This window comes from Pholis gunnellus (genome assembly GCF_910591455.1).
Source record: "Pholis gunnellus genome assembly, chromosome: 14".
Taxonomy (NCBI): domain Eukaryota; kingdom Metazoa; phylum Chordata; class Actinopteri; order Perciformes; family Pholidae; genus Pholis; species Pholis gunnellus.
In genome coordinates this window covers 9,224,773-9,251,833 of record NC_136541.1, presented here as the reverse complement: position 1 = coordinate 9,251,833, position 27,061 = coordinate 9,224,773, and the positions used below count along the sequence as shown (strand labels likewise).

Genomic DNA, 27,061 nt, shown 5'->3' with positions numbered 1-27,061 from the left:
TCTGACTCTGCCTAAATACAGTTGAAGGTGATTGGAATTTTGTTTGTGGTGTTAACAGAATGTCCCTGTACTCGGGATATTCCACAGACTTTGGTCGAAAAGTTTGAATGAACATTTTTCTCAGACAAGAATCTCAAAACCAACATTGTCTGCATGGTTCGATGAAAAAATATGTTTTTTTTTGTAATTTGGTTGAAATGACACATTAACAGCAAAAGAACTTTGGAGGACAAAATGGTTTAACCTACCAGCAATAAGACTGACAAACAAATGCCACTCACGTTGGAGGAAATTGTGTTGATCTTTATATTATAATCAATCTTTTTACATTCTGGTTTGTCTCCAAAATATATGATCTACATGTGTGCACAGGTCTACTCTCCACAACACTGCGAACTGCTCGTTTTTTAATCTACGGACTGAATAAAACCGTGGAGAATACAATCAACCACCTGGTAGGACAGAGAAGAGGTGTGCACAAGTACGCAGTGACTGGTTAGGCAGAGTAGGAACAAAAGTATGAGACAGGGAGGTCCAGCGCACACCAACCTGCAGTGAACCACCATGGGCCCAGCATTGGTCAGAGTCTTGGACTTGACTCTCCGAATAAACCCAAGCAGGCCCGTGGCGTGATAGGGCACCCCGTGGTCCGGCCACCCCGTGAAGTGAAACTGTCGGATCTCCCGGATCTCATGAGCCCCTCTCTGAGGAACAAAGTCATCATGTTAAACACACAAAGCACAGCAGAGGACGGCGGGGATGTGCTGAGAAGACAGAGGATACAGTGTGCAGACGGTGCGAGAGGTCCTTCTAAAGCAAATACAGAGTTGGATTGAATACAAACACACACCTCATGGGCAAAGTGGAGGAGGGGTTGAGCAAAGTTTCATTATCTAAGAGCAAACAGGATGACCAAGGCTGCTGTAGCTTTATTTCTTTACCGCCTGTAGAACAGGATTATATGTTTCATCCATGATCTGGACACTGTCAGTTTAACATATAAACAGCACTTTTTAAAATTGGACTCAACGCCTGTTGCTTTGGATTACAAGAAGTCACACTTTAATTATATGATATCCGATTGTAACGTAAATTACTGTTTGTTCTTCGACAGTAATTAATCAATATTCAAAGTTACACAGCAGGAACGTAATGGTTAGAGAGGGTCTCAATGGGTCTCACTGGAGAAACTTATTAGTCTCTTAAAAATATATAAATATACGTATATTCTATAAAAAGCAGGGGGAAAAAGCAAAAATGATGCAACTTATTGTGCAGGATCATGCTGGTTGGAATGAGAGGAACTTGAGTGAGAAAACAGCATTGGACAACACATTTGGCAGCACAAGTCAAATGCTATGACCTTGATAACTTGTTTTAATAAAGGACACCTTCAAGTCACAGTAATAAACACTTTTAAAAGGTGCTTATGAGCTAAGCACACAACCCATAACTTCTTCATACAAACTGTTCAATAGCCAAATGTTGAGGTCTAGTACCGAGCACAAAGTATGAATGTTTTTTTCAAACCTCTTAGTGGTCAATAGAGCTATAGTTAAGAAGTGTACCTTCTCCACAGCAAAGGTCCTGATGACGTACTCTGACAGCAGCTCAGTCTCTATCAGTGTCACCTTGATGTCTCTGTAGATCTCAGTGTCATCAGGCCAGTACTTACAGCACTTTACCTGAAAGTGACAAAAGCATGTTTTATAACCACCTGCACGCTGCATTGAATTCACATTTGCATACAAACAATGCTGTATTTCACTGCACACTCAAGTTTGTCCATCATTTTTTTTCCTATAAAGATAATTGTCATCCCCCGTTTGCCGATATTTAATTTCTTCGAAGTCCAAATTAGATTTGCTTCGCATTAGTTTCAAACCCTGGTCAAGGATCTGCTGTAAATGGAAATCTTATGTATCGATGGAGAGCTCTTTCTCACATTATTGCTTTTTCATTCTCGCGTCGATAAAGGGAGAATGACTCTAAAGGTGGACCGAACGGGATCTGGATCAGAGCAGAATTTACACCGAGGGGGTGTAAGATTTGTCCACCTTAAGTTTTTGACTACCGGTGCGGAGAAATAGGACAAAACATAAAAAATAATATTGTACTACAATTGGATGAGGGAGATATGATACCAATCCAATAATGATGTGACATAATAAACCCTCAGTTGTTTAAAACAGATTTCCCAACAGAAACCTAAAACACCCCACTGGAAATATTACCCTCCCCCCATCTCCCCCCCATCTCCCCCCGTTCAATTAAACTGAAGATACTCGGGGAGTGAGGCTGGTGGTAGAGACTGAGATCATGGAGGTATATCAGAGAATGATCATTTTTTGATGAGGGATAAATGTGACATCAGCCACAACTAGATTCAATATTCATGTCAGTTGGAGTCTTTGCGCTGATTAGGAATGAAATGAGATTTTGGTTTGCGGAGTGACACAGACAGAGGGGGGACGTTCAGGTCCCTCTCTCTGACACCCCTGATGACTAATCCCCGATGACAATCACAAATCCACCGTCCGCTTCCAGCCAGATTGAATTAGACAAAAGCCATTACCTTATTAGATCACTCTGAATCAGATGCCTAGTTTGGGTAGAATTAGCCTTTGGGCCAAATTATGCCAGCGTACACGCAGATTTTCTTTTCCGTGGGCCCACTTATGACCGCGTGACCCTGTGTGTGCACGGCACTTGAACTCTTTCGCTCATATGGATGAGGTGTATGGAAAAGAAGGAACATAGCATCACCTCATCTACACACTACCTTCCAAAACCAAATCTCTCATACATCAAAGCACGCCAAGCCGCCCCTGTGTGTGAAACCAGCGGGACACAGAGTGTGCCAGGATTTCCCAGAGTTCATCAGCAACTGTGCCGAGCAGATGGCCCACTGTGATATGGCGGAGTGATTTTTATGGGGCCCTCTGAGGAGCCACCGTCACTGTGACCAACTGTGCCTACCACCCGCCATTGGACAAGGATCATATAACAGACGGTTTGGGGGCCGGGGCCCGCCGAGGACGGCACCGCAGCTAAGCAGGTGTGGAGAAGGTGTGGGGCGGGGCGGGCTGGGCTCAGCTACTGTAGAGGAACGGCCTAATGAGGTACCTAGAGATGGGCCCATGAATCATTATCAGCTCTGCTACATTTAAGCCCCCACCAAAAATGCACATCAGCGAAATCAAGGTGTGCCTGAGTTTAAGGGGCTTTCTGTGTGAACGTGTTTAAAATTTGTGGAGAAAATCCCCGGGCAGTCAAAGCATTACACTGTACTTTAAGACCTTCATTTTCATCTCGATTGTAACCCAATCGGGGGGAAGTTCAGTGCTAGTAAAGTGGAACAAATTAGGACTGGAGTAGCTTTTTTTTTTGAGGCAGACTATCACTTGCTATAGTGAACAAAAAAAAAGTCAAGGATCTACCATTAGTTTGAACATTATGAACTATCCTCACCACTCAATACCAGTCGCCTTTTATCCAATGAGGACAACATTAAGAGACGTTTCTAGTAGGAGCTGGCGGCTACAGCGGAGTATAATCTCCCGTTATAGAGCCAATCAGATGAAAGAGTACTCAGTTGCCTGGATGCCTCCCTGGTAATGAAGGCCATCAATCAGTTTCTTCTCACTTCTCACTGATCAGATAGATGGAAAAAGAGCTGGCAGCACGCGAGACCCATGCCTCACTAAGCCCCACACTCACTCACTCACACACACCATAACACACACACACACACACACACACACACACACACACACGCATGCACACACGCGCGCGCACACACACACAGCAACATCTGGGCACTGATGTCGAAACACACAAAGGCACTAAAAAAAGATGGCTCCGTTTGCCTTGAGATACAATCAGGCTGTCAGTCGACTGGGGGGCAACGTGATCTTATTTTGAGATCTGCGGTTAGAGCGAACATCTAATTAATACCCACCCTGCCCACTTCCACCAGGTTGGTCACCATGACGATAGCTGCCGTGTTCTCCTGCCAGACCATCCTCCAGAAGTCGAATACCGTCTCCTGCATGGGGCCTGAGAGAGAGAGAGAGAGAGAGAGAGAGAGAGAGAGAGAGAGAAAAAATGAGTATTTTTTGAGGTAGTGAATTACATGCACACTTTTTCACATTCTCTATAGATCCTGGTTCGAGTTTTAAGATGCATACTCTGTCGTGCATTGCACCTGGATTATTCTTCACTACAGGCTTTTTTTTTTTTCAAACACATCAACACATTCAGTAGATGGCCAAAAGTATGCGGACACCCAAACAAAGTACGTTGTCAGCTGAACATAACAACCATACGTCATCGTTGGAACATCTAAATCCACTGAGAAGACTTTCCACAAGATTTTGAAACCTGCTACGGGGACTTGCTCCCATTCGGCCACGAAAGCATTAATGAGGTCGGCCAATGATGTTGTGCGATTAAGCCTCGCTCACAGTTAAGTGTTCCAGTTTATCCCAAAAGTGCTGCTAACTTTTTTTTCAACCAAAATTAGTGCGCATATTCTGTTTTTTTAAACACAGAAAAAACCTGCTAAAATGGGCGATAGACTCCTTTACCACTGACAGCAGACGCGCATGCCTTTGGTTTGTCACATTCCACGTCAAAGCCACGCAAGAACGCAGGGTTAGTAAGCAGTGAAGATGTACCAGTAGAATTTTTGCTGAATGTAATCTTTCAAACTAAAGTACAAAGCCAGATGTTAGTAGGTAATAGTGTTTTTTTGGTCCAATGGGAAAGGTAAAATAATGTCTTTATTGAGCTGGCTTTAACTGTATGCCGAAATATTAAGATTTCTAACGATAAACGATAAATCAATTCATAGAAAACAGGACCCAATTAGTACTAGAAGTCTGTGAAGTCAGTTCTACTTGGTGCCAGGCAGAACGGTGAGTGGTTAAATGTTGATTGTATAAAGCGTTCTTCTTCTTTATCTGGGTATCTCTCTCTCCGTTATTCTCACGATTCTTATCAGTAACATCTTGCTTGATTCAATGCATTACTCATTTCTACTTTAAACACACAAATTGTATGTTTTATTCACTTCACTGAGTTTATGTATATGCTGTGTTGCGACATGGTTTTTGATCACAACCTCATGCAATAGCACATCCCTCTCTGTCTTCACAGGCAGACAGAGAAGCAGATCAACCTGCACACAATATAATGTACACAGGGGATTTGGAGGTATTACAGCGCTACAGCAACAATGCAGTTTATAGAGCATTTTCCCTCCATTTCACTCCTCGCATTGAGCATTGAACAACATGTCAAAACAAATTTATTTATAGTGCTTCCTACAACAGATTTATAGCAAAGTGCTTACTCTACAGCAGAGGGCTTATATAAAATGAAAACAAGAGAGTAGAAATAAATCACACATTTGAAGATGAGGCTAAGGCCTATGTGCCTATGTGTGCGCGTGCGTGTGTGTGTGTGTGTGTGTGTGTGAGACTGTGGCAAAGCTCAAAGTAATTACCACTACACCTCATCTATTCAACACCAACCTTTCCACTGAACCAGACCCTAACGTGTCTGGTGAACATCAAAATAAATGAGCAGCGAACCATTGAATGCCTCCAATATTTAAAACTTCACTGAGCAATAATTGTGGATTGATAGGATTTTAATTATAATTCTGGTTAATTAAAATTATTAATATTAGTTTTAATCAAGCACTAAGTGAAAAAAAAGAAAAAAAAAAAAAGACTTCTGACAAATTAATTAGTGAATGCAAATCTCTGCAGTTGTGCATTCTCCTGCGTTGGCCCAAATTACCTGGAGACTTGACAAATTATGCAGACGCACAGAGACAGAGTCGAAGACATGGCACAGAGAAACTATAACAGTTGGTCTTCCTTGTCATCTATGTGGTAAGTAAATTCATTAACCTTTAAGCCCTTGAAACCTGTTAGAAAACAGGTGGAGGCAGGCGAGAAAAAGTCGGGATGAATAATCCCCCGCTTATCATACCCCTCTCTCTTTCTCCCCTCATCTGCTGTCTGTATCTCTATACAATCAAACTATCAAATTGAGGCAAAATGTCCCCAGAAATAAATAAATAAAGGTTTTATTACATACCAACCATATGTAATTGTTTGATAACTTACAAGAGAAGCTATTAGACACCAGTTGCAGCAGCTCTAGCATCCTTTCCTATTATTGTAGTGTTTGTGGCCCTTATTGGTTTACATTTTCTGCAACAACCTACTTTCCCTCAGGGCATCAACAAAGTGGCATCACCATTTTAATGACTTGATTGATCAAGCCATGTTTGATTTGCTCTCTGCGGTGCCTAAACGGTTCTTCGCCGTCTCTCCTCCGACTGTACTCAAGCACAGCCTCATGTGACAGAGTTTGAATCAATTCAATTTTCCCAAACTGAGTAAAATGAAATTTGTGAGACTTTCTTCAAAATGAACCATCATCTCCACACCATGTCTCTGCTGCCAAGCCTGTTCATGTGTCACCCTTTGGAAAACAAGAACATTTTGCAGAGTATAATAGCTGCATTGTTGTAAAATTGAGAATAGAACTGCTTACTTATTTCCATCCCAATTGGATATCTAGAAATTTGGAACAAAGCTCCTCAACTCCTTCCATTTGTAATCCCACGTCCTCTGGTACGCAGGAGGTGGTTCGTCTCGATTGTAACTGTAGGACCTCAATCTCCAATTCCAGTCACTTCCAGTCTCTCCAATATCTACCCAACCTGATTGAGCCACCCACTCTGCTGCCTCCTACACTTGTCCCCGAGGGAGGATACACACTGCTGAGAAGTTTGGGAGAGGGAGACTGAGAAGCAGGACAGCTGGTGTGTAGGACTTCAGTAACACAATAACACTTGGCATTATATGGTAAATCATCCAATGAGAGGCTCCTGCCAAGCTTCAGCCAGCCAGTTTGTGTTTCATATAGACGAAGAGACGGGGAATAGGTGAGGAGAAGACGCTGATGGTGACAGTCGTAAGGCAGTGAACACGGCTCTTGATAATTCGGTGTATAAGAACAAACAGATCTCAAACAGCTTTCACGTGGAAGTCGTGGAGAGATTCAAGAATTTTTTTTGTGAAAGTCAGATTGAACGCTCACGGTCTTGTGTTTCTACCGGTCTTACTTGAAAAAAAAACAAATATTGATTTGAAATCTGTTTGAAATCCAAAAGTTGTTGTGTCTTCTGCTGCAAGTGATCCGTTAAAATTCCACAGCTAACAGAAAGTGAATAGAAACATGGTGAGAAAACATTGGTCGTTGGTTGGGTGAACAAAGTGTGTGACTTTGAACATGGGAGATGTGCAGACGCACTGATTTTAAAGATGCCTCAAACAAACAAAAGTGAGTCACTGACAAAAAAAAAGCTTGCATCCTTAAAGGTTTGAGCCACAGGTTAGGAAATAAATTGTTTTGAGAGCTCCCCGCTCTTCAGAACCTAGTTGGAGAAGTTGGGAGGAGGCACTTCACAGAGGAAGAACACCAGTACTTCCAGCTGTCAGAGAGCTAATGCTGCTGCTGCTGCTGCAGCCGACGTTGCGTTTTGGGACTAGGTTTGTTCCTCCTCAGAAATGAGGAGTGTGACAGCTGCAGAAGTCCCCCAGCCAGGTATGCCGCAAAACTCCCGATCGACGTGCGCGCATACATTCACACAGACAAACACGCAGGCGCTGCGTTCCCCTCTTGCCCATTAATATTACATGCTGCAGACTTTGGCATAATGTACCCTGACTTATCATTGATTTGCTCTCTCTCTCTCTCTTTTTATCTCTCACCCCCCCCCCCCGTTGGGCTTTGAGATGTTAACCTGTAAATAATAAAACTTTTGCGCTGCTGGTGACATTCGGTGCTTGTGAAGGTGGGTAGGGAGGAGCAGAGAAGACCAGAGGGGAAAAGTTTGATGAAATTGAACCCTTTCCTGCGTCATGAATATTTTCCACATCACCAGCAGGAAGCGGGGACTTATCAGAGCCGTTTGCACCCCGGCTTCAGTGCAAATCACAGTCTCGACCGGGAGGAAGCTCACGTCTGATCGGTATCTAAACGATCCGCGGGTCATAAAAATGGACAGAAGCAGGGCGGCGAGCTGGGAAGGGTCGAGCCGCGTGCGCCTGCTCAAATCCGCTAAGTAGGTGCGCTGCAGTTGGTGTCTGTGAATTTTCTGAGAGCCAGTTGCTGTATTGCTGCAGCAAAAAAATCCCCGGATAAGAGAATGACCTACATAATGAGGAGCGGAGCTTGGGTGATGAGGCTTTTATGGAATGACAGCTGTTCTACCTGCAGTCGTCACCTTGACAGAGCAAAGGGACTCATCAATAAACCCCCCAACTAATGAGTGTCATTGTGCTTTATAGCATAAGAGAACAGGGACAACGTTATCCCACAAGGCTGCCATATTAAGCACATCCTCAACCACCCCCACAACCAATTTATGACAATGATTTTTTAGCTTATCCAGCACTATTGCGGGTATCATCATTTTTTTTTTTTTTTCGAGCTACCGCTGGTCCCGGTGGACTTGAGTGGAAGTGTCACTCACTGAAAAACTTTACTGGGGGGAGAGACTCATTTTTCAGCAACTGTGCCAATGCCCAGGTGCTCTTTTCAGGTGCTACAGTATGCAGTTTGTCTGACTGAGAGAGACACGTCTGTGTCTGGCTCTCCTATCATCTCGGGCTGCTCTTTGCCTCAGTGTCAGCAGACTGAGCCTTCCTTCCTGTCAGTCTGCCGGAGCTGATGATGAATTATAAAAGGGCCTGCTCTCCCAGAGAATACAGATGTTTCCACACACACACACACACACACACACACACGCACCTCCCCTCTTTTGTACTGGATGGCTCTACACAGTGCTTGCGATACTGTTGTTGGAAAATGAGGACTTATTATGCAAGCTCAATGAGAAAACAGGGGCTAATTCATTTGAATGGAAACACGTTTGGCTTCTCAAGCTTTTCATCTTCTTCGAGGGCTTCTTCGACTGTTGAGCCCCATATGCATATTTTTAAATGACATATGGAATGCTTTTAATGACTACAGGACAGTTATAGAAGTCACAATAATCCAGCTGAAACCCTTTCAGAAGCGAACGCGCCCGTTAAAGTGGCTTGTTTTCGTAAACTGAAGCCCCGCTCAGCAGAGAGCTGGCGCTTGACAGGTGGCTTAGTTTTGAGTGTTTAACGCGGTGGTCAGTATAAAGCAGGCGCTGTGCATACAGGCGGCCGTACAAACCGAGTGGCCACTGCCTGATTGGTATGCCGTCTCTTTCCGAAGTAAGAGCAAACAGAGGGTTGTTTTAATTGAGACACTGAGGAAGAGAGGCAATGCACTAATAAACAGGTAATTATGCAACTCCCAGCTCCGCCAAAGCAGATTGTGAATCCATTAAGGCCTCTTCGCAAAACCGCCTCTTCTTTTCTTTTTTTTTTCCCTTCCCTCCACTGTTTTTTTTTTTCCCTCTCCAAAGTGGTATGCAAAATCCCCATGCACGCAGCCCCGTTGTGTGGGAGTGAGGCTCTTGACGCAAAATTCATAACAATTAACCATCAATCAGACTTAACCTCTGGGGTCACGGTAAGTGCTCCTCGTCCTGCGAATCTGCCGGGCAGATTAACACAGTGACAAAATGTGCCTGTACATGTCAGCTAATCCATTTATTTATTCAGCTTTCTCTCAGACTGCCTGATTAATGGCTCCCACACCACCGATGGAAGGAAAGAGGGAAGAGACAGAGAGAGAAAGCGTGCTGTTCTGCTTGCTCAGAGGTCCGTAAGTGTGTGTCGGCATGTGTGTGTGTGTGTGCACTGAGCAGTACCAGATTCCCTGAACACACACTTGACTGAGCATCAAAGAGGAGTTTGCAAGAGCGTATGTAAACAACTATGGGGATGTTCGGAGAGATATTCCTGAACACCTGCACACATTCATCCCCCCCAAACAAACAAGACAGCCTTAAACTCTCACCGCCCACTCATTCCAACCCAGAGTGCCTCGCAATATTTTAGAAAGTTTTATTCTTACCTTGAGTGGCGATGTAGTGATTTGGCCTGTGGTAGCCCTGAAAACAGACAAAAAGTGGGAAAAAGAGTCACTTTACTTTCTTTCTACTCGTAGCAGACCAGCTGTCATGAAGCCGTCTCTCTCAGAAAACACACGCTGTCTTTGATATGTAGGATGACCTTTGCATGCAAACTCAGGTTTATTTCTACCACACAAACAGCACACTTTACATACACCACTGATCAGAATAGATGTATACTGAATGGAACGCCAGTTAACAGTTTCAGATGTCACGTTTCTGTAGCAAAAAGAAAATGACTTCACTGTTGATCCACCTTTAGAGGAATCGTTTAAAAAAATGTGTATGCCGCTTTCAAGAAACACTGTGCACAGTCTGGCTGCTTGCTACTGTACACCTATTCACTCCTTTGGCTCAATATCTGACTGAGTGGGGTAACGACTGAGAGCCAGTGATGGATGCTGCTCTGGATACAAGATGCATAAACACTCTCCATCACAAATTATATATGCAGCACACCTCTGGAGTAAGCAGCCAAAGTGTTGATAATCCCCAAGATACAACTAACAGCACTGATCTTCACAATAGGCCCCTGGTCTCAGGGATTACTCTAATCCCTTCAAGTTTTATTTGTCCAATTCCTTGTCTTCTCTCCAGAGATATGAGGCAGGAAACAAAACATTAGGACTTAAAGGCTCTTCCCCAGCCCTGCCTCCTCTTGATTGTCTCCCCCCCCCCGTTCCTCCCACCCCTGCTGCTCTGCTTATCTCACTCATATTCAATTTAACTTGGACTGTGATTAACGCTCCTCCAATGAAGGGAGAAAGACACAAAGGATATTTTCCTCACTCTCTCTCTCTCTCATCCACAGGGCTCTTTCAGCTCATTCAACTGTCCTCCATTTTTAATGACTTCTTTATCTCTGGACTGAGGAGGAGATTTGTTTGTGCTTTCATGTAAGTTCTGTCAAGTAAAGTGGAGGCCCAGAACACCGTCGGATTAGAGGGGGAGAGACAGGAAGAAAGAAGGGCCCTGACAGTGACTGTCAGGTGAGTAGAGCTTACTATAATTGGACTCGCGGCTTTTTTAGAAGCATGTTACATTAGGTACATAAGAGTGTTTCTTCATGATCAACACAAAGAGATAAACACAGAAATGTCCATGTTGAAATTATTAATTGAACAAGCTTTGTTTCCAGGGATGTGTAAATTACTAAAGGGGAATTAAATATGTGTTATGCTCTTTGTATTTTGCTGCATTGCTCGTAAAAATTATTACATTTACATTCATTTTTTTCCAGTAAAAGTGGCCTGTAGGATGTCTAAAATATGCAGCATGAAATGTTTTAGCTTGTGGGCATGATTTCTTTTTTTTTTTTTTTGCCCGAATATCATTAGAGAGCACACTTTTGCAAATCGGGGGTACCAACCCCATCACCTACAGTACAAAATACATCTTCCTTTGCCAAATACAACTTGGTAAAATATAACAGAGTAAATGCTGCCTCTGCTATGTTCAAGCGTAACATCTTTATGCGATACCTAAGTCATATGGGAGAGCAAGGCTGGGTATCTAAAAGGGCAACGTGAGAAACTGCCCTGACCCCCTCGACCCTCAGGGGCAGTGTAAGCCCCAGATATATTGTGTGTCAGCATGCTTTCTGGTAATTTATTACAATTTTGTTGTTAATGCGCAACTGCATTTATATGACAAATTAGTCATCGTCCACTTCTAATTTCACACAGGACAAGGAGAGTAGTTTCCTGGGTGTTTTTTTGGACCCATTCATCCACCCCCATCACCTCCATACGCAGACTTTGTCGCTTTGCATACTATGTGGATTACATACAAATTGATGACTAAAAGTGAATCTATTAGCAACACTTTCTCTCCGTGTTTGAAAAGCTTCATCGATAATGTCACACCAATGTCTCCCTGTTCTTGTTGTGTCAGTTGTTGGCAATGCTGGAATAGCAACCTTTCATGCAGGATATTCTGCCGTTGAATCACGCTACCGCCCTCAGAGGGGACATGCACGCACATCTAAATTTGTAGAACAACCAATAGGAACATCTTCTGTCAGAAATGATCTGTGATTGGCCCAAGTCTCCCTTCATTGGCTAGATTTTCTGCCAATGATGGCAAAAACATACTGCCTACCCCAGCTATATGGGGGGAACTGCTGTTGTAGACGGCTCCGTGTCAAAATTTACACCGTGCGTATTTATATCTACATTGATCCTGCTTCAGTTGTCAGGAGTAGCTGTTGCAGTGAAAACCGCGTAAAATGTGATGATGGTGAACATTTTGCCGATACGTTATAAAACGGTTGTTATGTTAAACGAAAATGAAACTGTAAAGAAGTTTCATCACTGCATTATTCGAGTGAACTCTACACAACCCCACCAAACCCGTGTTTGCCCTATGTGCACACAAACGCGACTCTGCAGACAAAAGGCTATAACAATATGTTTCCTGCCTCCTAGATGCTTATGAAAATACTCAATCAGCTGCAGAAAAAAAAGAGACATACCCCACTGGCTCCGCTTACTCGTACATGACTTGAAATAATCGGCGGTATAATAGAGCACAATAACAAACACTGTGGGAAATGTTCTACACATAAGAGTTTATTGGGCAGGACAAGCTTCTAGATGGGTTAAAAAGCTTTCTGAAGAGCAAAAACATCATTACCCATCTGCCTGCATTTCTACTAAGTACTTTTTCAATGAAGCTGGCAGTGCAGTGGAAATCCTTTTCAATCATAGCCCTCTTTAATATGCGTGTATTCTTATCTTATAATGGGGCCCTCTCTATTGTGAGAGTCTTCTCCGCAGCGCCCCTTTCGCACCATAATGGGCCATAAACTGAATAGTGGGAAAGGTAAATAATTTAAGCCCCCTGCATTTGCCTTGGCACACCTTGCATTATGAATTTATGTTTGAAGGCGTAACAAGAGATTACAAATTACCACATTAGAGGGGCGGGGGAAGAGAAGATGGGAGACGGAGTGAGAGTTCTCTCCTGAGCAGAAAACCACTTAGAGAGTCAGGTACATCACCAGGCTATTACACATGAAGCGGAAGCATCTGCCTCAAAGAGGCCAGTGAGCTGCTGTGATTGGTCACATCCTGCTATTAACACTGCTATCAACAGCAAATCAGGTCAGATCAGGAGGTTCTGTATTGTGTGAGTTAAGTGGGTTGGATCTGTTTTCAACGAAAGGCATGTCTCACGCCACTTTTTAATGACTTTTACTTACTGTAAAGGTATGCTTAGTCACTTGAGTGCATGTAAGTGCTGTGCTGCAAGTACTCTCCTGTGGTACGACTTATACCAAAACCTCTGTAGATAGCTACTGCATCTGCTTTGATTCACTAGTCTGTTGCGTGAAGGTTTTTCAGTGTCTTAACGGTAGAGAAGAAGGCAGCCATCTCATAAGGATGTGAAGCAAAGTGAGGCTGCAATTTCTCAAGACCGCCACCAGAAAATGGCGACACCGGTTGCTTGTTCAAATGTTTAAAGTGACCAGACGTAACAATGAAGATGACCACTTGCATAAGCAAAGGCTGCAGTTAGGCGACTTTGTTTTTGTGCAACGAAACATCTTAGGGAGTTGAGATCGATGTGGGTGGTTAGTGTACTAAGACTTTTTACACTGCAAAATTTAAAGGTGCAAAACTAAGATTTTCATGTCTTTTTTTCTAAAGCACGTCTAAGTGCTGAAGTGAATATGTACGGTTAAAGTATCAAAGATATGCACACAAGCCCATGTACATGTATAAAGCATGTAACCATGTTCTAGTAGAAACCCATAATGCAAGAATAAACCTGAAAATGAGCATAATATGTCTCCTTGACCACGATCCACAAAACGTAACCAAACCTTGACTACAGAGGCAGCAAATCAGAAAATGTTCACATGAATCATGAATTTTGTGACAGCAATATTGTCTGTTATGGAAAGCAAAGACAAATGACCTCATTTAGGAATGAGAAATTGTTGAATATTTCACTTAATGGATATAAGTTGACAGACTTAAATCCAGCATTATTATTTTAGGCCCATTTCTGTATATGCAATTCAATTTGTGACATTAAAGGCACCATATTGGGCTCTCTTTGTGTATCTTGTATTCTTTTTTCACGTTTATCCATCATCATAACTTTGCTTATTAATCATCCATGGACTTTCTCCTCCTTTCCTTCTCAGTTTTGGTTTTCACAACGTGTTCATGCTGTTGTTCAAAGCAAAGTCCAAAACTATAACCTCAGTATCCCCTGTGTGCTGGTTTGCCTTTTTTCTCTCCCAGCGCTGTCAGCCTCTGATCTTCATTCCTCTTAATATATCCAACGAATAGAGTGATACAGCAGCCCTCTAAAGTTGAATATAAAGGCAGTGTGTGTGTGTGTGTGTGTGACTGTTTCTGTCTGTATGTGTGTACTTATGTGATGGGCAGGCAGTAGGGGCCGCTTTGTCCCTCAGGCCCCCTGCAACGGCGGCACCAGCGCCCTCTCTCTCCCCGAGAGGAAGCGCAGTGACCTTTGCGTTGGTGGCACTGGCTGGTGTGTGTACTTACATCAACGTAATTTGCATTAATGTAATCGGAGCTCTGTTCCCCCTCCAGGGCCTGCAGCCTGACACGGGAGTGATCATCTGGAAGAGAGGCAGAGAGGAAGAAACCAGCGTTGAATTAATCATATTAACGAGGGCACCAGGAGAAGAGAAGCGCGAGAGGGACAAAGAGACGGATAGTAAAAGAGAGGAACAGGAAGTGGTGATGGAGGAGCGACTAGACTGGCATCATGCTGTGGCGCAAATGAAAACAGAGTGATAGGAATGCAACATGGCTAATGTCATGTGACTGAGCCTGTACGGCAAACACAATGATGCTGCTGTCGGTTTAAAACCTTGATGATATGAAATTAGGAGCATAAAGTATAAATCAAATAATTTTTTGGGAACTCATTGATTTTAGCTATTTGAAACTTGCTCAATGGGTTTGCGCTTATTAACCATCAATTAATGGTTAATAAGGTCAGCAGTGAGAACATCACGCAGACACTATAATACAATTATTTTGAATAAGAACATGCATTTAAGTCAGACACATCAATGAAATGAAAACAATGCAGCCTTGACTCTAGATTCTGTTCATTTTCAAAGAAATGGAATTTGCTGCAATTGTATCTTCCGTACATTATTTGCAGTTCGAAGTTAAGAAATGTAACTTTAAAGTAATTGTATTCAAGCTTTTTTCCCGTGACAGCATTGATTAAAGAAGGCGAAAATGAACTGTCCAATCAGCGCTAATTAGCAAATGTTCTCAAGTTTGGAAAGGCAATATAAGCAAATTGTGAAATCAAATTCATACATTTCTATGAACATTGCAGAGGCATGTTATGTGCCATTATGCTGAAAGGCTTATTTCTCATAACTGAAAAGACACTGCAGGAAGATGAATAAAAAAGTAGATTGGAAAGGTCAAAGCTGCTCTTGTTGGCTGATAATAAAACTCTGTTTGAGCAGCTTATAGTTATCCAGAGTCACAAGCCTGGCCAATAAATCAGCCAGAAGAATGGGAACGGCACACAAAAATTCATGAGCGCTCAGGAGGTGCTTTGTACACACATGCAATAATATTCCCATATCGGTTCTTCATGCGGTTCTCATCCTTCTTGGCAGAGTCCCATGGCGCAGACTGTCCTTCAAAAAAGCTCTGAAAAGACAGAAAACAGAGAACAGAGAGGGGGGAGATGAAATATGGTGTCATGTGTGAGCACTCTAAATGATAACCAGGCTAAAGAACACACTCTTCCTCTTTCAGCTCCACAAAAAAAAAGGGAAAGGGAACATTGGCAACAGAAAGGAAGACACGGGGAGAGATATATTCACATCATTATTAGACATGAAACACTGAGAGGGTGGTGGATCCTGGGGAGCTGTGTCAAACAGCTAGTGCCATTAGGGCAGAAGCGGCGGGTGTCACGCTCAAACCTCTCCCCCTGTGCCGGGCGGAGCCACCGCAGCGTCTGTCTGTCTGTCTGTCTGCCTCTTGTGAAGGACTCAATCAGTGCGTCGCAGGGAAAAATAAAGCCAGCTCATCGTCTGCAGATCAAAACTGCGCCGCTCAGATTACCCTCATGAAATATTTATCATCTCTCGCTGGGGAGATTTCCATTCTGATGGCACACCAGGCACAATTAAGCCAAATTATGAAAATACGTCTCCACTGCCAGTCCACCGCTGTTCGGCAGGGACGGGCGGGGCTGGCTCCAAGCAGACTAGCCTGGACAAAAACATGTTATTGTTCTGGCTTTAAAATAGGCGGCTAATGCACATTTAAAAAGTCTGCAAATACATTAGAATGCAGACTATCTGAAAGTAAAGATTCGGAAGCATTTATCGGAGGTTAAACAGATTGTTTGGAGAGCTTCTTTTATCGTGCCTAGCCAGTCTGAGAGAGCAATGGGGCATTGTCTTCAATCGTCAGTGTTCCAGGACTTGATAGTTTCATTCATCTCAGTGCTATACGGCAGGCAGCAGGCCATTTGTCTCGCAAATAAAAGGCCTTTCAGATACCATACAAGGACACATTCCTATATTAAGTCTAGAGGATTAGTGATTCCACTGAGAAACAGCTTTAATATGCTAAAAATATGTCCCATCCTTCCAGTGAGGATGGAAGCATGTCTCAGAGATGGATTATTTAGGCCTCTCCTCCTGTGGCAGTACGTCTTGAGTAAGCGCGTGGGCCAATGTCGTTCTCTCTGTCACTCTGAAGGATACAGGTCTAACATCAAGCATCTGAAGACAAATCATCTTCAAGCCGAAAGGCGTTAACTGCCAACTTTATAATAGTTCTCGCCGAAACTGAGTGACCCTGCCTGTCTCCGATGTTATTGTCTCATTCCTCAGGCTGTTTAGAGCCTGAATTCATAAAAACATAAATGATGGTGATAAAGTAGTTAAGTGTCCCATGAGGTAGAGATTATATGAAGGCTTTCAATTAAAAGGCTATATACCCAGACTGGGAATACTGTCTGCCTAAAATTCTTTAGACAGTGATTGAAACTGCAGGCTCCACCTGTAAAAAACTATTTTGTGGTAAAGGTTGGTGTTGTACTTCATTTTAGTGCATCTGCTGGTAGTTTTTCACCATCCTCAAATTATTCCCATTGGCCCAGATCCAAATTGGTATGTTTTTAATTACAGGCTACCTGCTGTACTCCAGTCCCAGCACTGCTCGGACCGTAACCACTTACAGTGAGTGAAAAGCACAATACTTTCTCTGCAAACAATCACCATGGGAACACCTACATACAGTATAGCGACAGCAGAGCACTTGACATAGAATACACACGATTGGAAAGCAAAAACTAAAATAGAAAAGGATGGTAACAGAAATAAGCAGAATTGTTTTGTGAGTTGCTTCTGAATTCATCATTCACTGTGTGAGAAAAGGAGACTCATTCAAACTGACTAGTGTTCATTTGTGGTTGGAGCCTATAGGATTGCTCACAGTAGGCTGGATGCAACACATTCCCATAAAACAAGCTGAGAACAAGTGAAATACATTGACAACATAACATTTATAAAGCAGATGAAACCTCTTTTACGCTTGCGGTTCACTAACTCAAACATGTGCGCCAACGTGCAGAAGAGTTTGGACATGCAAATACTTAGTTAACGTTTCTATCAAACATGGCTTTGTAAAGCTTTTGGAAAGTAAACAACATAAAGTGTGAAACGTGCAGTGTCCCTTTTTCATGGTGTTTTACAATTACCAGTCAATCACCTGATTGGTCCAAATTGTAAATTAACTTTGGGATTTGGTGGGTTCGGTTATGTGATAATAAAACAGACTAATGAATTTGTAGACCCACACCTACATTTGTAATTAACTAGTACAATGTCTGTAATTGCTGGTGGGAGTTATGTTCTCTTCCAAAATATTTCATTTTACATTTCATTATTCTTGCTCTTTTCTTTTTTTACATGGCGCTGGAGTGGTATGCTTTTGAAAAAGCTTTATAAAGAAATATTAGAATTAAGTTATGGAGCATTTATAGATCTAAAAGATTCTGATCATGGAAAAAACATTTGACAGTGACATTGTAAAGTAAAAAAAAAAGTTACTATCTTACACAATTTATCATCTGCGGACTATCAAATGTTTTGCTAACTTTACATAGCTTCTGTTGGTAAATGCCCTTTTCAGACTAGATCATAAATGCGAGATGATGTCATCTCACAGGTCCTTCAAAATAGCCAACAAGCACCATCCATCAGTCAGGTTTGTGATATCATCTACAAATTTAAAAAAACTCACAAATAACCAAAAGTATTGGCTTACCTCGTTTATCTGATCCAAAGTTAACGTACAGAATAACAAGAAGCATGGGTCAGAGAGAGATATAGTACAGTGTAAGTCAACAGGTTTAGTGGTGCACTGGGCTCCAATCTCATCATCAATAATAAACGGTTAAAAAGGGCATTAACCTTAAGACAGATTGATATGAAGAAGACAGCGGCGGAACACAACATACAAATGAATCGCTCTAGCCAAGTGAGAATGAGCTCCATTACACACTCTAAGCATCCTACAGGCCTTTTGTTGTTGCAACAGGCTGAGGACAGCTAGGTGACAACAGGGTAAGGGGACGGGGGTCCAATCAGTTGTGGCGTTGCTTCCTTTTGATCGACTGCATCCATGCGATGCCGGCCGCGTGAACCCAAAACACCTTTATCCATAATGGATAAGGCCCGGAGGGCAGCCCATAGCACTCCAGCCCTTCAATGATCTGATGCTGCAGGTAGCAATGGGAGGCTGCATTATTTAATTCTGCAGTCATGAGGGGGAAGTGGGGAGTTAATTACTGATAAATCTGGCTCGCACATAGTAAGAACTAAGCATTGAGCGGGATGACGTGAGGGAAGCAAGGAAAGAACGCGGGAGGAGTAAATCAGAAAATTACTGAAAAAGAGTTGAAGCAAAAGACAGGTAAAGGGAATACATTCACTGGGTGAAGAAAAAGATGTAATGAAAGTAACAAAAAAAATGAGAAGGTGAGATGGGAGAAGGCAATAAAGAAAAACAGAAGATGAAAGAATAAAAAAAGTGGAAATACTACCAGTTAAAAGGGTCAGTGGGATGTCAGATAGAAAGACAGGAGTGATATAGATGAGATATTTCAAAAGGCGGATGTTAAAAGTATAGCTTGAAGCCAGTCTGTTACAGCACGGCAACAGGGTGAGATGAGGCCTGCTGGTGTGGTGCTGAGGGATGGCGAGGAGGCTGGAGTGCCGCCAAGCCCTGCCAGCCTCCTGCGCTAATGAGAGGAAATGAGAGTGATGCTCATCTGGGACAAGATCTTTTGTTTTGGTGTCAGATTAGGAACGCTGTAGTGTGACAACAGCCTTAAGAGAGCAGCAGGCGGCCCTGATTCAAATGGAGGAGGGGACATGGCTAACACATAGCTAGCTGTTCCTTTCACTTTTGTGTGAGTGTGTGTGTGTGTGTGTGTGTGGGTGTGTGTGTGTGTGTGTGTGGGGCGGCGGGGGTTGCATTTCACGTTGGTCTACAGCTGAGTCTCTGAGGGGAACTGGGACAGCGGCACACAGTGCACAGCGCTCGCTGCAAACAACAAGGAACAGATGAACAACAAAACGAATCACACCGTAAACACGCAGAGACGGGGTACATTAACAATTTATCATAAAAGTGCATCTGGGGATAAACAAAACAGTTCTGCTGCGCCGTGCAAAACAGAGAGAGACAGACAGAAAGAGAGAGACAGTGACATGAGAGACACGGGACACGGATGAAGCCTCGGATTAGACTGATAAAACATTTCCACTAAAGAATCTCCGTGGAGAAGTTACAAGTCGATCAACAGGCTTTATTTGTGTTTGCAACCTGTATGGCCGGGGGGATGACAGCTGGGTTACGTCCTACCTCGTACTCCTCCTTGAAGCCGTAGCCCTCGGCGCACTTCATCTGGGTGATGTGCTGGAGGAGGTCGGCCACGCGGATCGCCGGGTGCAGCTGACCCGTCTGGTACGGCACGTCGACCGGCTCCCGCTTCCTCAGCGAGTGGGTGTGCGACTGCACCAGGCTGCTGGTGTCGCTGCCCATGTTCTGGCTCTCATCTGTGGGACACAAAAACAGGGACAGGCCAGATGAGGTCAGGACAGAGAGGTTGGAGCCAGCATTGCATGATAAATCAGTATGTTATCAGATACATACGGGTGACATAATGCTTGAAGCAGTAAATGACAGCGGTATTTTACGAGTTAAACGGCACATAAAGCGGAGTTTTGTTGCCTGTGTGTTGTCCCTCTTCTACCATTTCATATCTCAGTTACAATTGTCCCCATTAACAGATGGCACATTATCTCATTTACTGTTAAGCATTATGTCACCACCCTCCAGATTGACAAACAACTTTCAACTAGTAATCTGTTTGTTATGGATGGTCACAACAACACAACATCATTGAGTAATAGGATGAGTCATGTGGTGGGAAGGTTCAGGTCCATCTGTCTCAGTGTGTGGCTGGAAAAAATGTAATATTACAGGCCTGCTGTCAGACAGCATATAGCCGTTAATATACGAGGCCTTTTAAAGGATAGCACTTACACTATTAGCATTTAATATGGCTACTGTCAGAATAAAAGGAGTCAGCGGCCCTCAACTGCAAGAAACAGTATAGAGCAGTTGTAAAAATCTGCGTGAAGAGCTGTAAAATGACAACTTTTTTTTTTGTTACTGGTAGTGCAGTATGCTGGTTTGGGCTGCAGCTCATATTGAGAGTCAGAGTCCATTCCAGCACTTTCATACTGTAATCCAGTCAGTGGCAGACATGAGGCACAGATGCTGTGGGGAGCCAGCGGACGATGGAGGGTGTCCAGAAACATGGAGGAGGAGGATGTGAGTGGGTGCGGTGGGCCACAGTGAGCAATGTCGCAGCAGGCACCGTCAGAAGCATCACACAGACACAGCGAGGATTCAACCCCTGCCACCCGTTCGTCCCCCGAAAAATGAAACTAAAAAATGAAACCTAAAAAATAAATAATAATAAACAGGAGGGGAGCGGAGATGGGAGGAAAATGCATGGGGTGATGTTGCCATGGGGCACTGTACGTACTTTGACCATGCTAAGCTAATGGTGGCTTGGTGGCATGGTGTGGAGGGTGGTGAGATGCTAACATGTCCACTGGTCATGCAATACATGTTGTAATGTCCATGTCAGAAGCAGCCTCTCACTTTTGGCTTGCTTTCTGAGTAAACACCACCTCCTTCCCCCAAACCCAGGGCCCACTTGGGAAAACTTACCATTAATGGGCACTTTTTAGATAGCAGATAAATAAGAGGTTACGTATGTAAAGAGAAAGAGAGGAGAAGAGAGGAGAGAGGGGATAAGCAACAATACAGCATGAGAACCTGTTACAGTAGAGTGTTTTAGAGCTATGCTATAGGGCAAAATCACATGCCTTCTCAGTCCAAACTGCCTAGGTAGAAAGCCTAGTCAAGGGGGGATGTTGAGTGGATGGATGGGGCAATTTCAACAGTGCAAGACAAAAGTAAAAGAACAAAACAAGGAAGTAATGGATTTCAAGGGAGAAATTAATGGTGAAATACTGGTCGTCTTAAGAACAAGCTGTAATTGTTCCAAATCTGTGACTTGCATTGTTAATGATGCCAATACTTTTTGAGTATTCTGACATTTCGGATTTCTGTCTCTAATTGCTATAATTATATGTGCATGTGCTAGTGGTGACACCTGCATTTAAACCAAATCTATTTTTTTATTTCATAAATAGGAGTGTGTGATAAAAATCAAAAACGTTACCACTCCTCTATGATCTAATCAGTTTTGATCATTAACCTCAACTGATGAGACAATGCTGTGACTGAATGTGTCACAACTGAAAGCATGTAACCTTTTCTAGCTGCGACAATTTCATGTTAATTGTTTCATGCTTCATTAAATGTGGAACTAACACAAGCTGCTGTCATACCAGTGATGATGAAAGACACTGCTTTAAGTTGCAGTCATGTGGAGGGGGAAAAAAAAGAGCCCCCCCCCCACTGCAAGTTTTGTACTTGTAAAAGTAGTTATGGCGCTTGTGGTGGAGCTGGAGTAGAGTTGCTTATTGCATCTTTCTTTGTGGCCTTGAGTATTCAATTATTACAGTTCTAGTGCCCCACTTAGTAGCTACATTATGTGCTCCTCTGGTATAAAAAAAAAAGAAGCATTTGCTCGTTTAAGATGCTGCACTTTGGGCTGATGTGCATGTTCGACAAAAGCCAGTAATAATTAACAGGAGAACAAAATACTTTTTTATAATTCTATTTTATCACTGAATAGGATGAATAAACACTGGCAAAACCAAAAAACAAAAACAAGTAGGTCACTAGCAGTTAGCCAAAGGCATGGGGAGCGACATTAAAACGAATAATAGAAAAGGTTGTTGTTTTGGAGGGAGGGAGGGGAGTTAAATGCGTAGTGAGGAGAGAGGGGAGGGAAGGGAGGCATTACAGCTAATGCAAGACTTGTTCAGATGTTCAGAACGAACGCATCCCGGTTTTGAGATTTTTGGTGAGGGGGGGGGGGGGGCCAAGAGAGAGCGGTTTTCTGTCTCCTTCTCGCACTGTTTAATTTCTGTTTGTTTCTCAGTGCAGCTGCTATGCCTTCAGCACACCGTTGCCTTTGCGCTGGGGCCCCCCCCCCCCCCCCCACCACCACCACCCTCACCGCCCCCCTTAGACACTCCTCCACATCCAGTCCACATGTCTGTCCATGCATATGAGAGGTCAAACATGTATGTGACATCACACGCACGACACGCAATGCGGATGGGATGGAGTGAAGCCAGCCTCAGCACAGGAGAGCCCCTCGTTTGACAAGGAGGGAGAGGAAGAGGAGGGGGAGGATGAGGATGAGGAAGAGGGGGGGGGGGGGGGAAGCAGCAGGCAGGTATGAAGGTGAGGAAGCCATCTTTAGTAAAGAGAGCCAACCAAACCAAAAATGGGAAAAATAAACAAAATCTGTGCTTTTATTTGTCCTCACAAGTCTTCAAAACAGACATCAAAACAGACATCTTATGAATGTAATGTACTGTAATTTTCTTCAACGTAGAAGTAAGAATAAATACTCAACAGCAATGGGAAAAGAAAGTGTGTCTCACCTAAGATAGCAGTTGGCACAAAGGGATCTGCTCATAACCCCAACAAGTGCAGAAGTTGGAGGAGGAAAGAGAATTGCAGTAAATAAAAGAAGCCGAGATAAATCCACAAAAAAACCCCAACAATAATAAAACATAACAGACAGTTTGGTTTCTTGCCAAGCAGCATAGCAAGAAACATATCATATTTCCCAGAAAAGCTAATTATACACTACGTTTAGTTGATTATAAATCTAGATGCCCTTTACTCCCTCTAATCAATGAGCTGTGATCTGATTACATAAGACATACAATTATGCATATTATTTGGAGAAATTAAAGTCATGATTGAACAGCTGAATTCTTGGCAAAGTGATATAAAAGACTTTCTGTTACAACCACAGATGTAGCAGGGTGTAAACCCATCTACAGTCAATTTATCTACCTTCTCATTTGTGAAATTGTTTTCTAATTTTTAAAGCACTAAAATTCATTCATACCACCCATTACCTTATTAGTATCTCATTTACATAAAAATAGGTCTTACCATGAACATAAAACTAATTATTACTGGTTTTATTAACTCATCACAACACTTCTGCAGGTTTCGTGACTTCTGCATATCACACCTTCAGGTTTCACTCTACACCACTGCTTCTATAGTAAACACTGCTCTGTTGACCTACAGGATTAGCGTGAGGAAATACAGCGTGTGTTTACCTGGGTAGTAGGAGTTGGTGGGGATGGAAGTACTGAGAGTGTTGGCTTTAGGCAGCGTGAAGGAAGAGGGTGATGATCCAGCTAGCGATGAAAAAAAGAACGGAACACACGTTAATCAACAGTCTAGCATTGCTTAAACTTTTACTTCAGGAGAAATAGCGTTACCGCAATGTAAACAAACGGTATCATCATGTTTTATGATACTGTATCTATTCTCAAAAACACTATACATTTTTTATTAAAAGTTTACATGCTAAGATTCTTGGCAGACAGTGGCTCAGATTGCACTAATAGTAGTGCTTTAATATTGGATGTTTCCCACTGTTGTGATTTTATTAAAAAGTGCTTTCTTTTTTTTAAGTTCACTATTTTCTTTTACTTAAATTGTATGCAACAGTTTCCCTAAAAATGGTACATATTGTTTAGCCAGATTCTTGCCAATACACAGCACTGGTAAAAAGACGCCATAGCATTATCATCACATGTTTTCTCACTTAATAATAAATGTTATTCTCTGGCCTACAAACTAAGTTACATTGAATATCATTGTATGTTGGTGGCATACAAGCTTGTATGTACAAGCTTGTATGAATAGTGTAAATACAAAGTAACATAAAATGGAAATGCTCAAGTACAGTTGAAATATATCAAAACTAAATACTTTAGTACATGTACTAGGTTTATAACCATAACTACTATTGATGTACCAGAGTAGAGCAATACTCTCATGAGCAATAGAGTACATGTTTGTCATCTTCTCTCCTAACAGAGTAAGGACTCCTCATGCAGTATAAACCGAGCCAACTACCATCATGCCAAGAGGGTTTGAGTTATCAGTGCAGTATATGTTTAGGATTATAATCTGTCAGCCATGATGTTTTGAGCCCAAATGACACGATTGACAGCCATGTAAGGTCATGGAGAGCGTGAGAGGGCTTAGGTACAGTATTGAAGGCATTACACTGATAGGCAGAGTCAAAAGTAATGCATTTAAATCATTTGCGCTGGCAGACAGAGGGCCAGATTTGAAAATCCACGCTAACAGACAGTTAATCAAGGTCAGAGCATCTTTGGGGCTCATCCCCTGCAGGGGTGTGCAGACAGACGCTGCTGTGGAGTATTAATCTGATGGTTTTGACTGGGATTATACCAGGTCAAGCCCTGGGTGCAGACAGCTGAGCTGTCCATCAACAAAGTATTAACTTTAACCTGGGACAGAGAAAAGGAATAGGTTATCGTTACAGAGCACATCAAAAATGTGTTGTGTTTTTCCTCCTTGAATTGGAAACAACAGGGTGTTGAGTTTAGGACCTCGCAACAGACTTCTCAGAGTGTTCTTGTTTACTGGTAAGCTTTGAGGTCAGGTTTGGGATTTCAAGCTGCCTTGATTATTGATAACAATACAAGACTTCCTGCAGGCTATTAACACAGCGATACAACTATAGTATAGTGCCGGTATCAGCAACTTCCTAAAAGTAAATTATTAATATTGCTGACTTTTATTTACTTTGAGTTTATTTTACAAAACTAATTAGAGAAACTAAAGACATTTAAAAAGGGAATATGTAAAAAGGGTACAACCAACCCCTGAGAGCCTGTGAAGAAAAAAACGGAACAAGATCAAGATCTTTCTCAAAATCATATCATAGTCTTTTTTGTCATATGAAAGTGAATTATATTCAACTGTTATGATGAAGTTGGTTCCCTATTGGCTACCAATAACACTGGTAACAAGGGTAGATCTTCAAAAGCTACAAAATTACTGTCAAATCATCTGCACTGGCTGAATAAAGTCTCGGTTTGAACAAGGCAAAAACAGAAAAAAACAAAGAGGCATTGAGACCATTCTTCTTTACACTAACTTATGAAATTTGATGTGGTAAATTACAAAAAGGGCGGCGGGGGCACCTTTATCATGGTAAAAAGAAAAAGTAATACGGTCTCACACCTATTTTATCACAATTCTAAGATTTATTGTAGCGAGAGTCAAAACAAATAAGATTCCAGTCCTGATTTCAAAGCAAAGACAGATATTTCACACTGCAAATAAGGATTTAATACCATTTCTTTCCCTGAATATCTGCCCAAATCCCCATTTCACTTGGAAGAGGACCAAGACTCACATGTTTAGGTTGTCCCAGTGTAATTATTTCCTGTGCAGTCAAGTCTGATTTCCTTCTCACCTGACCAAACCAAATAAATTGCCTCCACCATGCTCGGTGTGTGTGACTGTGGAAGGCAGGTAGGCCGATGCATGGCCATCTTACCTCGGCCGTTGAGAGTGAGGGCGCACTCGCTGCGGCCGTTGAGCGTGAGCGCGCACTCGCTGCGGCCGTTGAGCGTGAGCGCGCACTCGCTGCGGCCGTTGAGAGTGAGCGCGCACTCGCTGCGGGTGTTCAGCGTGTGGTTGTGTGTGTCCATGAAGGACAGCGCCTCGTCACAGTTGGTGCCCTGCTCCGTGTAGCTCTTGTCCATGGAGTTGACCATCACTGTCATCTCCTGGCGGGTGTTGTTCAGTGTCTCCTTACGCTTCTTGGCCAATTTCCTTCACAGGGGGGAAGAAATAGAAACTAACAATGAGACAAAAGCAACAATGGCTGGACTTGAATTGATCTGATATGATAATGGGAGCAATGACTCATAGATGTAATGAGATGGCTGAGCTAATGTGCCCTGGGTTGTGGTCCTATTAGGCTTTATTAGGCTCCAGATGCTTTTTCGAGGAGTGCAATATAAATCCTTGAGAATGTGGCAATGTGTGACACCGTAACCCAAATACATCAGGGGCCCTGATGATTTAAAATTAGCTATAGTATTTGGGGGCGTTGAGAGTTGTGAATGGTGAACTGAAACAGTCAACCTGCTTTTATTGACCTACTTTAGGTTGATATGCTGGAGCCTTCGAGCAATCTGTTCCTGATCAAACAGCATTAAAGCATTGTGTAGGGAGTGAACACACACACACACACACACAAACATACATGCACAAACACAGCACAGATGGACTTTTCTTCTTTAAAAGCAGCTGCCAAGCTCACATCTCACCTGTCCTGGCGTCACTTTGCTGACTGATTCCAGATTGTACCTATCACCTATAAAGCTGTCCACAATCAGATCAATGTCTATATTCA

The 27,061-nt window shown here is 42.8% G+C and overlaps 1 protein-coding gene across 1 annotated transcript in view; it reads right to left on the bottom strand.

Moving 5' to 3' along the window:
* The window catches only part of LOC306706668 (receptor-type tyrosine-protein phosphatase mu), a gene marked incomplete at both ends in the record, with an annotated part of 143,969 nt that overhangs the window by 10,581 nt on the left and 106,327 nt on the right, over window positions 1-27,061 (bottom strand). Inside the window, 10 exons of the mRNA XM_079173821.1 lie at window positions 550-704; window positions 1,569-1,685; window positions 3,962-4,059; window positions 10,042-10,078; window positions 14,620-14,696; window positions 15,672-15,759; window positions 19,999-20,192; window positions 23,235-23,261; window positions 23,931-24,007; window positions 26,314-26,475. Coding sequence (XP_079029947.1) covers window positions 550-704; window positions 1,569-1,685; window positions 3,962-4,059; window positions 10,042-10,078; window positions 14,620-14,696; window positions 15,672-15,759; window positions 19,999-20,192; window positions 23,235-23,261; window positions 23,931-24,007; window positions 26,314-26,475 — 1,032 coding nt within the window. The remainder of the gene's footprint in view (window positions 1-549; window positions 705-1,568; window positions 1,686-3,961; window positions 4,060-10,041; window positions 10,079-14,619; window positions 14,697-15,671; window positions 15,760-19,998; window positions 20,193-23,234; window positions 23,262-23,930; window positions 24,008-26,313; window positions 26,476-27,061) is intronic.